At 35.8% G+C, this 14,657-nt stretch overlaps 1 protein-coding gene across 3 annotated transcripts in view; it reads right to left on the bottom strand.

Moving 5' to 3' along the window:
- Positions 1-1,611: 1,611 nt before the first annotated feature.
- The window catches only part of LOC134673309 (uncharacterized), a 317,469-nt gene continuing 304,423 nt past the window's right edge, over positions 1,612-14,657 (bottom strand). For all 3 annotated transcript variants that reach the window (XM_063531277.1, XM_063531274.1, XM_063531275.1), the window contains 2 exons: positions 3,388-3,553; positions 1,612-3,149 (listed from right to left, as the gene is read on the bottom strand). In XM_063531277.1, coding sequence (XP_063387347.1) covers positions 2,514-3,149; positions 3,388-3,553 — 802 coding nt within the window. In that variant the 3' untranslated portion in view covers positions 1,612-2,513. The remainder of the gene's footprint in view (positions 3,150-3,387; positions 3,554-14,657) is intronic.

Here is a 14,657-nt window from a genome sequence, read left to right as displayed (position 1 = left end):
GCCCTTGTTTCAAGGTCAAGTCATCTCGTCTACCACTCATTCTGCATCGTTGCCAGCGTCAGACGTGACCGGCCCAAGTCCCAACTCACTTCACCTTCGCCGCTTTCTGAGACGGTCGTCTTTGATCGCCAATTGGCAGTTGAAAACAATGTGACCGAGAAGACATAATGTGTATTACACACACATTAACCTTATAAAAATTAAATTAGATTTCGAATTTTAGAGCAACTTTATTTTATGGTACAGATTTCATTATAATTTTAATGCCATGCATTCTATATCTATTACCTATCTATATATCTATCTATTTAATACCTTTAAGCGAGCAATTCTTGTTTATTTATATACGAGTATATGTATTTTTCGGGGATCTCGGAAACGGCTCTAACGGAAATTTGCTATATGAGGGTTTTCGGAGCAATCGATCTAGCTAGGTTTTATCTCTGGGAAAACGCGCATTTTTGAATTTTTACCTAAGTAGGTACATATATGTTTACCGAGCAAAGCGGTCGGTCTCCCAAATATTAGACGTAATTTAGAAAAAAAAAACGGTGTTCATTCATTTTGAGTGTGTATTAAACTATACATTTTATGTTATGGACATTTTATGAAATAATATAAGAACATTATATAAGAAGTGAAAATTTCAACTCTGCTTGATAAGATGACCCCATTTAAGTAATCACGACCTAAGTACTTCTCAGTTATCACCCAATAACAGCTTTCCTGAAGACAGTTTGCTAAATAAGGGTTGCTCCATTGTACTATGGCTAATAAAGATTAAATTTAAAGGGCACCCTAGGAAATTACTTTGCGAAATGCTAGTTCATTATTGCTCGAGATAAATGACAGCGTTTATGGTAGATTAAATAGAAGTTTAACTATTTATACTATGACATATAACTAGTGCGATAATGTAATTTTTATCTGGACCAAATCTCTTTTCTCATCCTGTAAAAGCGTTTTACAGAGTTAATTCCAATAGTATAGGTATTAATATAGATACTTACCTAAAACTAATATGATGTAAATAACAGAGTAGATTATAGTGCTCTTGTATACTATTAATACTGGCAACCGCTACAGCTATATTAATATATAGTTACTTATCTTGTTGAAAGCACATAGTTAATATCGCTTTAAGCAAGTGGGCACCCAATTATTGGTGTGATTATAATAATTATGCTTTAAGATACTCGCATTCTAAATGCGTAGCTCGTTTTGCGTTGTAAATGCTGTCATAATTTAATTTATATATTTTTTACATTTATATATTTCCCTATAGTAAATACTAGGTACCTAGTGCAAAAAGTAAATATAGGTAACGAAATGAAATACCAAAGTTCATTAAAAATGTATTTATTTTTCATTTTATTGTGCTCCTCATATTTATAATTGGACGAATCGCCCGAAACTTTAATTACATTAGTGATGCGATCGTATTACGATTAAAAATAAACAAGGTAAAATAAATTAAATACAAAAAACAGTAAACAAAAACAACATTTTGGACAGCCAAATAAATATGTCAATGACAAGGGAAAAGGTGATATTAACATAATTTAAATAGTTGTAGTGATTATGATGTAGCTATTTTTATAAAGTAATTACATTTCCTATCAATGGGATCTATAAAAGGCTGGTGATAATATTAATGATGGATTAAAATGAAATCAATTGCTTAATTAAGAAATCATCTAAACAGCCATGTATATAAAATAATTGAAGTACGAAATGTTAGCACCAGTTATAGGAAATAAGAAGAAAACTGCATATGTAGTGTATTTAGAAATAAAAAGTGATTTAAACTTTTATGCAATGTCTAAATAATTTGGAAGGGGATTTTCTCCAAACATTTTTATTTAAATAGGCTGATTAATGACCGCTAAAATGATAGGAGAAACCCACCCCTAGTGATATGATTATAAAATTTATCTTACTATTCTTACAGTACATATTAATTCATTTACCTACAAAATATTTACAATATCTACATGTCAGCGAACCGATGTACAACTTTCATGATTAACTAAAATTTACAATTTCATTTTATAATCCATATTAAATGTGATAATTTTAGGACTAGTTCGAAATAACTTACTAGGACAAAACTTCTATCACTAGGTACTTAAAATATGGTCACATGAATTATATACAAAAACCATTTAACGCTAAGCTATTCATGAAAATAATTGTATTGAGTGGATATTCCAAAACATTACACGCCTAACTAGTTAGGACCCGAATGCTACTTTACACAATCGTACAAAATTAGACACTACGAATTTTATTCAAGTCAATAACAATTCACAGTTTAAACTAACCAGAAACAATGTATATTGAAGGCATGAGAATTGAAAAGGCCGTACTCTCTGTTGAATTTAGGCCAATAAAGTTTAACAATAAATTGCTTCGATTTCATTCCTGTTTTATGATTTTAACTGCCGTATATCACAAGGAACAGTTATGGCACATGACCAAGTCTTTATCACTTAGTTCGGACACTGCACAGTTCACGACATTGGTATTTCTGCAGAGAGGCGATGCCGAGAGGAGGTCCTCGTGCCGCATGTACCACAAGTGTTATTACTATATCCTGAATCGGATCCAAACGAGGAGTCCCCGCTCGGAGGTTTTGGAGACGCCCTTGGCCCTCTCCAGCAGCCTATTCCTGGTAAATCTCCGCCAGGCCAAGCGCCGCCCGCACCAACAGGTATAGGTCCTTGCGGCCTGGCGCCTACAGTACCAACTTGAGGGTATAGTCTAAGTAACGCATCTAGCAAAACGCCTTCATGGAATTCGGAGGGATCGGGTGGATGCATATGCCGAGGCATTCTCTGTTGAGCTCGTCGTCTCTCTAAGGATTTGGGCCGCCGGTCTAGACGGTGGTGTCTGGGACGGTGCGGTAGAGATTGTGGTGCGGGTGGTTTGGAGCACGTCCGACAGGGTGCCGCTTCGCCTACGAGGCTGAGTTCGTCTTCGGCGAAGTGGTCGTCGCTGTGTAGGGAGTCGTCAGAGCGGTGGGGTAACTCCTCGTAGAGGGGGGCACCGCAGGTATCACCGCCGCAGGAGTTGCCGCCGCGCCATGTGCCTCCTGATCCGCATACGAAGACTCGGCCGGGACAGCCTGGTCTCTTTGTTTCTACCATCTGTGAAAGATAACAGAAGTAAATTAATTTTCAGTATATTGGCCCATTGTTCGTTTTACTGCCTCTTAATCAAGTATACCTACATAGACTTAAGAGAATACAATAGGAATGAATGAAAAGTAATTGGAAGTTATGAATAACGTGGAGAAACAATATTACAATTAAATTATACTTTGAATGTCGATCGAAAATGCCACTATTTCTGTCAAGAAAATATACTTAGAAATGTGGGCCTTACCTCCAATTGAGGCTCCAGGTCCGGTCTGTGCGGGATGGGAGGTCGTCTCGGCAAGTCTTGCAGGTCCTCGTATAACGGCGCTGGCGGCGGCGCCCGTCGCTGCGAGCCGGTCTGGTTGGGTGCCGAGGATTTGGATGGCAGGAGATTGGTGACTTTCCGCTTGTGTCTGGTGGAGAAAGAAAAAATAAAGTTAATTTAAATGTTGAAAGGTTGTGAAGCTAAAATGATGTCGAAAACAACGAATGATTAGTAATTTTGATAGCCCAAACTGTGCAAGTGTTATTTAAACGTCATAATTTCATAGCCGTTTGACGTATAAGATAATACTTGCACAGTCTGAGCCATCAAAATTGCTGCCAACTTAGCTTGGTCTAACTCTACATAGTAATAGTAAAATATCAAGGAAGCAATGTTAGGTATATCAAACTTTATATCACAGACCAACACAACTGAAGTTTTAACCCTTGGAGCGCCCCAAAATTTTAGTTACCAGCACACGTGTGACAGTAGGGCGCTCCACGGGTTAAACTGGCTGTGTATTTAGCACCGCATTGGAATAAGACCGAGGCCAAGACTAAGGTTTAGACGGACATAATTTAGTCGGCCAAAAACGCATTATGTGAAATGCTATATTTTACTTGCCAGGCAAGCAATAAAAAACTAGTTGCATAATTTAAGAAGCATACAGTAACAAGAGCACAAAGATTTTTCTTCTGTTACCCTTCATTCTTCAGAGAATCTCAAACGAATGTATTTTCCAGCATCCTAATCATGCATAAACTCGTGTAGGAGTTCTTTGTGAAGTCTGAATAGGACCTAGTTTACTTTCTGCCTAGCCATGTGTAACCTTTAACGCTCACATCTACAAAGAAATTCGCATTTCTAAGAAAATAAGCGTTCTCTCGCTTTCGTTGGAGCCTTTATCCTTTTGTTTGCAGACTTGAGAATAAACGGTGGTCCGATGTAATTATGCTTATTCACGCATAGGGATTCTTGAGCAAGTTTAATTGAGTATTTGTTTAACGTTCGCGTGAGCACTTCTAGCTTTTGTGGACTACGAAACTCTAAAACATTTGTCGGGCCTCATGTTCGAACAATGAGACAAAATTAGTAAACTAGTGGCACTGGACAGGTATTATTGGCACTGCTACCAATATTCATTGGCAATATATTTGCCAATGAATATTGGTTTTTATGATACACATTACGTACTTGTATAGAAACATTACTTCGCGGAACAAATTGCCACTAAATCTTAACGTTTTCCAAACCTATCATTTAGCCACATTTCGTGGTGTAAAATTGTTGACTATTTGCTAGGATTTATTGGCATTCTCTCTCAGTCTGTATCCGTTAGCTTTTGACATATAAACCTACTTGTACCTACCTACTGTTAGAAATTGGTATTAGGTAATACAGAATACTAAATACAATTTATCTATCATATCTCACGAGTTCGATTTTATATTATCTTTTTACATAGTTTACTTATTTATTATATTAAAGTACTGCAAAGGAATTCAGAAATCAAACAAATAATGCTCTAGTAAATATCAATATATGAGACAATAACAACTTATTTAATAAATACGATAACTGAATATCTAAATGCTCAACAAAGTTCAACAAAAGAAAGCTAAAGTCAGGCAATTAATTTGGTATCAACTTCTATTAGGTAGGTATTTTATTATTCTGCTACATTTACAATTTAACAAGAATTTCATTACGAGAAGTGTAAAAAATGTATAAAATTCAATTATTTTTATGACAACTTAAATGTAACACATAATGTTATAATTGTTATATGACTTTATACACTTATCGTCACTAAGTATATGTACATTCTTTGCATAAATACGTCACATAATATCCATCGCACTTACCTAACTATATCAGTTCCCTACTTAATGCACATAGTTGTGATTAATAGCTTTAATTTAGTTAGATAGCGTGCCTGGCAACTCATATGATATATGGACACTTAGGTGTCCCATTTCGCAGATAACAGGTCAACGTACCTACTAAGTAAGCATATATTAGGCATTATACCGTGTATAATGTATAAAGAGTGTAAACCAGTTTCGTTCAATGAAATAAATTATGACAAAAACACAAGACAATGCATGGTAGTCAAACAAGTATTGTTCTTTTTCGTTTCCTATACACAAATTGTTGATATAATACCTTATTGGATATTAATAAGTACTAAACTCTAAAAAGAGAGATATTTAGATTCAAAGTATACGACATAGTAATTATAGCCAATCGCTGCATCCACAATCGTGGAGATACTGGAGATACATTTAAAGTTAGACTTTCAAAAAATCTTAACGTCAATTTGTATGATTTCAAAAACAGAGCAAAAATACAGCTATAAAATGAATACTTTGCTTCCAACGAGAACTAAATGCATTCATCATCAAACAATCTTGCCAACTTCTATCTAAAATACGAGTAGCGAATGCTATGCAATATGTCTTTGATATTATACCTTTTAGAATTATACCACTGGTATAAGGTATTCTACAATCGTAAAAGTATAGCGAATGCTATGCAATACGTCTTTGATATTATACCTTTTAGAATTATAGCACTGGAATAGGGTATCCTACAATCGTAAAAGTATAGCGAATGCTATGCAATACGTCTTTGATATTATACCTTTTAGAATTATACCACTGGAATAGGGTATCCTACAATCGTAAAAGTATAGCGAATGCTATGCAATACGTCTTTGATATTATACCTTTTAGAATATACCACTGGAATAGGGTATCCTACAATCGTAAAAGTATTTATTATGCAGACAATAGAAGCTTCACATTCACGGCTCGTTACCCCGCGCATTTCTTTCAATTTAAGTAACCAGGATTATTATAAACATATTAGTGATGGTTATTTCACAATTCGTTTCTAAGGCAGATGTTTCTTTGTAAAGCAGGTAGCGAAACCTCATATTTGGTTTTATTAATATTTTATTGATATACGTATAATGATAGGATGGGTTACGCATTACGATGGATAATTTAATAGTCTACGGATGTGATACTTCAAATAATTAGCTGTATTGTTAACTCATATATTTTGTACTGTATGCTATTTATGAACACTTGTAAAACAGGCAAACTTCTTTGATTTCTGTGTAATAGCCCATTTTTAGAACAAAAAAATAAGACTAGAAATGGCATGCCCTCTTCAAGTAGTTTTCTAAGAGGTCGGTAAACGCTATATACTGCGGGTCATTCAACATATATAATTACCATTTAGATTATAAGTTATGTTTATGAGCCTACCAATTTTCTATGCTTATCAAGAAATGCAGTTATTTGTGCCAATTGTAATAAAACTCGTCTTTTATTTCTACGTGCAACATGTCTCTTCTAAGCTTCATCTAGTATTGTTTTGACTTCCGGCATTTCCCCATACAGCTTTCATCCATAACGCCATTTACCAGACGTAGGCATGTCGCCGGCGTAAGTTCACATGTCTGTCCCTTACGACCATTATTCTCGCAAGTCTCGACCACCCATGGCCATTCATGGAACGGATGCGGTATACAACACTCTCGTTGTATTGGTTAGTGGACATTTTTGAGGTTCGTATCGACTAATTGGTCGAGTTACGTGATTTTATGTTAAGACTGACGGTAAAAGAAGGATTTAAATTAAGATAAGGATGTATTAGGTGCGTTCTGATTGATAAATGAACAAAAGGTAAGAATTAATTCATCAAGTTTTTATCAGCCAGGCTGCAAAAATGCAAGAAATGGATATAATCCATCTCAGCTGTAAAAATAATGTGGTAACTTACAAAAGTTTTAATAACCACAGTGACCAAGTCACACAGCACGCACTACAGCATAGTTCCAATACGTTATCTATTATCTAATTTTTCAAAGATAAAACGGTTCTCTTTTTACGAATTCTGAATAAAAAATGACGTTCCATTGTCAACTTCTCCATACATACAAAGGCCGACTCTTGTCCATTATGATATAATGATACGTCGTTTTGATATGCAGTTGATATGCAGTTTGTTTATCAAGGTTGTAAGAAAGTTTTGACTTCAAATGCCACTTGTCGTTAAATCAATACTATAAATCAGTGAATGGATTTATTAAGCCCGTGAATGGGAGATAGTAAAACGTGGTGGGTATTTTTTATGAGTTATTTTTAATGGCGTAGATAGTTGGTAGCTCGATTTGAAGATTTCAAAGAAATAATTGAAGCAGCTGTGACAGTTTATTGATTTTTGATGGACGACGGTATAGAGACTTACTCATAAAGTGATACATTTTATTTGTAAAACGTATCATAAAAAATGTATTTGTAATGCATATCATAAAGAATAGTCTGCCTACGAAGCTCAATGCGAGTATAATGGACTATATTAAACGTAGGGCAAATAACATTTGATTGCCTAGACCCAAGACGAAGCAATATCGTTTATTTACCCTTTCTCCGTCAAGGAGAGACCTTTGCAATACCTAGGTTGCTCTGATTCGTAGGCCATTGTAAGATTTACTACCTATTACTAAGTAGATTTATCTTAGGACATTAGTAGGTTATTAACAATGACCTTATTTACGCATACCTAGAACTAGATTAGAAAGTTATTATTCAAAAGTGGTGTGATATAAAATTAATGTAGATTGGTATTTCTGATAAGAAAATTTCTTGAAAACCTGGACCAATCTCAATGTATGTTTAATTCTAGAGATAGTTCGAAAAGTGTATAATGTGTGTAATACAAGTGCACTAATTTTATGATACTGACAGCATATTATGTACCTATTAACAGTATAGGTAAGTGACTTGGCTGGAGCTGTAAACTTATACTTAGTGTTTGCCTGAATAAAAAATAAAAAACCTAACTTCCCACCGCAATTGCAAGGTTCAGTGGCATTTGCTATTGTAAAAATTGGTGCAAAAAGCGAGATACTTTGCTTCTGAACCTGCACACGAGATGCTACAAAGCTTAAACAGAATCGAATTGTAGATAATTTTTAAATAGGAGCGAAATGGCACGAACTTGCGTCCTCTCCGTCCATCCTAATTTTCATCCTCGTATAAATATGATTGATGATGAATTTTTGAAAACTCTGTTAAAAATTAAAAACAGATATTGCGGCGACGATAACGGCCACATTTGAGCCCTATGATGAGAAGACTCTCTATGTCGTACATTTTAAAGCGTTCATTAGCTATGATAGCAAGTTTGAACGAAGTATGAACTCTTTGTCTAGGAACTATGCAGCACTCTTCCCGATGAAGTTGTAAAGACCATCGAAGCCAAACAAAGCGCCTCGAAAGGCCAGCAAACAAGTTGGGACTTCCGCGTTGATTAGTTCAGACTTTCAATGCGCTAACGTGCCCAATACTGCAATGCCATGGGCTAAACGATTATTGCAGATAAAGCAAAACAGGTCAAGAATGCAAGTACATAATTACAAAATGTCTGTATTATAACACTTTAAACTCTCGCGTTTTGTACACATATTCAATTACACAAACGGGTCTACCGCGATACAATTTCATTGTTGACATTTGTTGGGACGTCAGTCTTTCCGTGACCACAGCTGGTGCAACTCAGCTGAAACGTCGGAATTAAAGGTAAAAACAATGAAATTATATCGCGGTAGACCCGTTTGTGTAATTGAATATGTCTGTATTATACTATACTTGGCAAAAACAGGGGGATTTAAGCAGTTTTTAAAGCCATATTTATATTATAAATGAGAAGTCTGTTTGTCTCTAATATGTATATCTGTTAACAGCTAAATATTCCACTGATTTTGGTGAAATACGACGTAGAAAACTTAACTCGTCGGATGTTTTATTTGATGTTCGGAAATTAGGTAGTGGAGACCGAGGTGAGTTGTGACAGAGGAGAGTTGAGACATCGTCGATTTTTTGGAGTCTATTAACTAGAAACTAGGTCGCAATAGCGCGCGTTTATTAGTTCAAGTTACGAGCTAACAAACGCACACTGTTGCAACCTAGTTTCTAGTTAATAGATTCCAAACAAGACCGAAGTGATCCCATAAGTGTTCCGTAAACAAAGTTTTGTACGGAACACTAAAAATCGACGATGTCACAACTCACCTCGGTCTCCCCTACATAGACTGCTGGCGAAAAAGCAGTGGGAACAATTAAAAATATATTTTCTAATAGAAGTCGATAATCTCCCGTCTGTCTGTCTGCCTGCCAGCCTGTCCTAACAGGCTAAAATAAATTTTAATTTGCACAACTACCGCTATGTCGCAACATCGCCTAGGAAATCTAATACTAAAACCGCATTCTACCAAATATTATTCACGGAGCATACGCCAAATCGACGTAGACACCTCATTTTGTCGACAACCGCATAACGTAAGCGATCAAGTTACGAAGTCGAGCTAAACGACTCGTAAGTAATCTCTGAAGACGGGTTACCATATTGATTGGCAGGGGACTGTATTGGTGTGGACGTTTTGGGTGTTATAATGAGGACGACTGATGACTAATGTGAGTAATGTGGAAGATAGTGGACATATTTGGCTGCGAGAAATCCGGAGGTGAGAGATTTCCGTCTGCAGTTTCGGGTGGTCGGTTATATTTTTTTGTTAATTAAATACTTATTGGTTTTACATTCTTTTAATGCTTTAGTTTTATAATAAATAAATGTTATGTCTTGTTGGAAAAATGATTTAATTATGATATTTATTCTTCAAAATAAACTAATGGATTCGAGGAAACAAGCGAACGCGTGTGTATTTAAATCATAAAATTATGTCATAATATTAAACAAAAATTAATTTAGCAAATGTATGATGTACCTATTGTCCTTTTTGTATAATTAAAAGACACATCAAGATTGTTTACCTTATTTCTAATGCTAAAAAAAAAAAAAATTTAGCAAATAAATTGATTTAAAGTGTGATATTTCCATATCCTAATCCAATAAAAAGAGAGTAATTAAAAATAAATTAGTAGTATTTCAACTTATTCGGTGGGAAGACTACTGAAAACAGAAATGCAAAGACAAAGTGAACATTCCTAAATTATAAATTAAAACGCGTTTATCACGTCAACATCTGTGCATACCTGCTTCAAATTTCAAAACAAAAGAATAAAATTAAAACAATATACTTATTCGTCAGCATAAGGCATACCAGAGATCTGGCACAGTGTAGTTATTTAATATGCCTTTGTGTTGGAAGTGTCCGTTTAACGCCTCACCCGGTTTTCGAATTCTGACACCTTCCGTTATCGTGGAGGTATTACGTGTGAAGGCGGTTTAGGGGTGGATTATGGAGCCTTCGATATTGCTATGAAGGTTTGATTTTCGCTCGACAACTGACCTAAGCTTATACGGGTTAGTTTCTAAGCTTTAAAGTACTGACTTGCTGAACTCTGCTGTAGTTTAAATTATTATGACGTGGTTTTACGTGCCAAACTGTTTGAGGCTCCGGTGTGATCGATACATATTTAGTCATGCTATGTTTGAACCGATGATCGAATTTGAAACGAATGCATCTTGCGTCCGTATTTGATAGCGGAAGGAAATTAATTACTGCTCGAATTTTGCGTCTTACCCATTTTCAATCCGCAAAACATGTTACATGCAAAAATAATTAGGGAAAATGTCGGATATCAAGATTATCAAGTTAATAGCCGGATAAATGATTGCTTCATCGTCAAATGATTATCTAGTGATCTGAATGAATTAATCAAAATATCAAACTCTAACACACGTAGTAAATCCATCTAAGAACACGCTAGAGCCCGGCGCCACCCGAGGCGCGTCCACTCGACCGTGTTGTATTAGTGGATGCTGTACTAATTAGACCACCATCCTCGATGGAAACACTGCGACGCTTTTTAGGGTTCCGTACCCAAAGGGTAAAACGGGACCCTATTACTAAGACTTCGCTGTCCGTCCGTCCGTCCGTCCGTCCGTCCGTCCGTCCGTCTGTCACCAGGCTGTATCTCACGAACCGTGATAGCTAGATAGTTGAAATTTTCACAGATGATGTATTTCTGTTGCCGCTATAACAACAAATACTAAAAACAGAATATAATAAAGATTTAAATGGGGCTCCCATACAACAAACGTGATTTTTGACCAAAGTTAAGCAACGTCGGGAGTGGTCAGTACTTGGATGGGTGACCGTTTTTTTTTTTGCTTTTTTTTGTTTTTTGTTTTGCATTATGGTACGGAACCCTTCGTGCGCGAGTCCGACTCGCACTTGCCCGGTTTTTGGAGATTAGAGCGGTGTACCGTGCAAATCCGGTATTAGTTAGTGATAAGTGCTAGACTATTTTTATTATACCAAAGTGTTCATCATTAAACGTGTAAAATCGTTAATCTTTTAGTAGACTTATTTGCAGGCATTTTAACATGAAATAAATAAATAAATAAATAAATAAATAAATAAATAAATAAATATTATAGGACATTCTTACACAGATTGACTAAGTCGGCTAAGACGGTAAGCTCAAGAAGGCTTGTGTTGTGGGTACCCAGACAACGATATATATATATATAATATACAAATACTTAAATACATAGAAAACACCCATGACTCAGGAACAAATATCTGTATCATCATACAAATAAATGCCCTTACTGGGATTCGAACCCAGGACCATCGGCTTCGCAGGCAGGGTCACTACCCACTAGGCCAGACCGGTCGTCAAAACACCAAAAATAAAAAATAAAATCACATATTTGACGAAACTAATGGTAATGAAATACTTTTTATCGGCTTATATTTTTTAACGGTATAGTAAAAATATATATTCATTTTACGAGGCAAAGTTTACTTTATCTCCTTTCACTTCGCTCTATCCTGGACATCGTTTCAGCTAACCCACAGGTATTAACCTCTAGCCGCCTATACGTCAAACCTTGCCAAACAAATAAAAATTTTATTTTGTCAACACAAAGTTCAAATTAGAATGGAACTGGAGACCTTTTCATAGGTCTCTGGGCGGCTAGAGGTTAAATAACTTTAGGTTCCTATCTACTATAAAGTACCCATCCTATTAAATGTATATACATATATTTAAAGGAAAGTCATTTCGTGATAATACTGATAATACCTAAGAGAAATTTCTTTCAAGAGATAACGCTAAACTTTCAACCCAGTAAAAAGTGCATTTTGTAAAATGAAAGAAAGTAACATTTTAAAAGCTATCAAATAGTTCATTTCTTTATCCGGCTTGAAAGTTTTAAACTCAGAATTGGCATATCGAAGTTTCCATAAAAGTTACTCGCTTCGGTATTAAAAGGAAAAACTGAAGATTGCTTTTGAAATTTTTCATATAAATATTTAAATTGTTATACCTGTTTCAATACATCGTGTATTGAGGAGAGTGCTTAACTTTTATGAGTTTTCTTATAAGTACTAAGTTATTCCTGTCGATGCGATTTCCCGTATTATTTTAATGTTTTCACTACAGATTAATTTCAGTACATATATTATGTACATATAAAACAGCTGTAGGTATGCACGCATACTTTAATACATTTACACACATACATTCTATAATAAAATTATAAATAACCTACATATTTATCAATACCAATAAAAATATGTCATCATCTCAGCCATAAGACGTCCACTGCTGAACATAGGCCTCCCCCTTTTTTGGGGAGTGAATGCCAAAAATATGTACTTACAAGTAAAATGCTATGTAAAAATAATACATTATAAATTGCACAGTTTACATAGTCTCCGGTGGGGTTATTTAATTTAAAAACGTACCCGCATAATAGGTACTTCACATACACTGAAATTAAATAAGTACCTACCTAGTTATTGTCACACGCGACATATAATTTGTATAATAGCAATGGCGGCGTAATTACAGCCTGACTATAATTAGCTCTTACTGTAGGTAATTATAGTTAAATTGAACCTTATCATGTCCTATTTCTGAATAAGAGTATTTCCGACTTTTGGTAAAAAAAATCTACAAAATAGCTATTAGACAAACTGTTATTGTGTTCAATAGTTCAAACTCTACCCATAGTATCTAGTTACTTATTGCATTTATGAACCTAACGACATTACTAACAGCGAGCTATGATTTATAGGCTAAATAAATACCAATGGTATCTTATCTCAGCTAATTTAACGTTTGCTCAACGTCGGCATATTGGCATTTGACAATAACTTTATTACGACCAGGATACATGTAGGGTTGCCATACGTCCGGATTTGTCCGGACATGTCCGGATTTTTGATCCTTTGTCCGGATTGCGGCCGGTGTGTGTTCGGATTTTTAGGAATGACGTTATAAAATTAATTCCGCGCCCGGGGAGGGGGCTACGGGACCCGGCGAAGGGAAAGGGAAAAGTAGATCCACGATACAGTGCACCGCAGAGAGCAGCGCGCCGCCGGGGCGTCGTTCAAGCTACACCAAATGTCTGCTACAAGAAATATCCGGATTTTTAGGGTGATGTTCGGATTTTTATCCGGACATTTAATTCTTCCATATGGCAACCCTAGTTCCATGGTACACACCTTCCTTACCAATCACGGAGCCACAACACCGAACCATGAACCACCCGATTGAGATATTATGCAAATATGTGATTGTATGCAGATTGCCAATAATAAGTCCGGTCTGAAAATCAACGGTTCAATCCATTCGCCTTAATGAGAACGAGACAATGGGCTTAATAAAGACGTTAAGCCATAAATAGAATGCTGATCTGATAGTATTTGGTATGGCGAAAGCGTAAATGGTGGGTTGCGCAAGTGGAGGTCAGGTAAGGATAAGACATTTAGTATGAAATATGAGTAGCCAATGGGCTGAAATCGTTAACCCTATAAGAATCTATTGAGTAACTTGTTCCTATATAATTTACGATTTGATTAACACTGAGATTAAGAGTGACATTCCATTTCCAACTGCAGCTGCAATACTGTTCATTTTACTATGCAAATTGACAATGACAGCGACGCGTTTCCATAGTAAAATGAACAGTATTGCAGCTGCAGTTGGAAATGGAATGTCACTTTAACACTGGCGGCAGAGAGTACAAAAGATTTCGAATCGATGAAGTTACTAAGGATCTAAAAAGCGCTACGATTTATCAAATACTCCGCTGGCTGCACCCACTGCAGCTGCTAAATGTGAATTGTTTCATTATCTTTATCCTCGTTTAGTTACTAATAAGCAAAAATTAAAAAATACATTGATTATTATACCTCACATGTTTTAATGCCGCTAAGGACAAAAGTTTGTCTACTCCATTTATCTCTCTGTTCCGTAGAA

This window comes from Cydia fagiglandana, chromosome 18 (assembly GCF_963556715.1).
Source record: "Cydia fagiglandana chromosome 18, ilCydFagi1.1, whole genome shotgun sequence".
Lineage (NCBI taxonomy): Eukaryota > Metazoa > Arthropoda > Insecta > Lepidoptera > Tortricidae > Cydia > Cydia fagiglandana.
The sequence above is the reverse complement of the archived record's forward strand: the minus strand, read 5'-3'. Positions and strand labels throughout refer to the sequence as shown.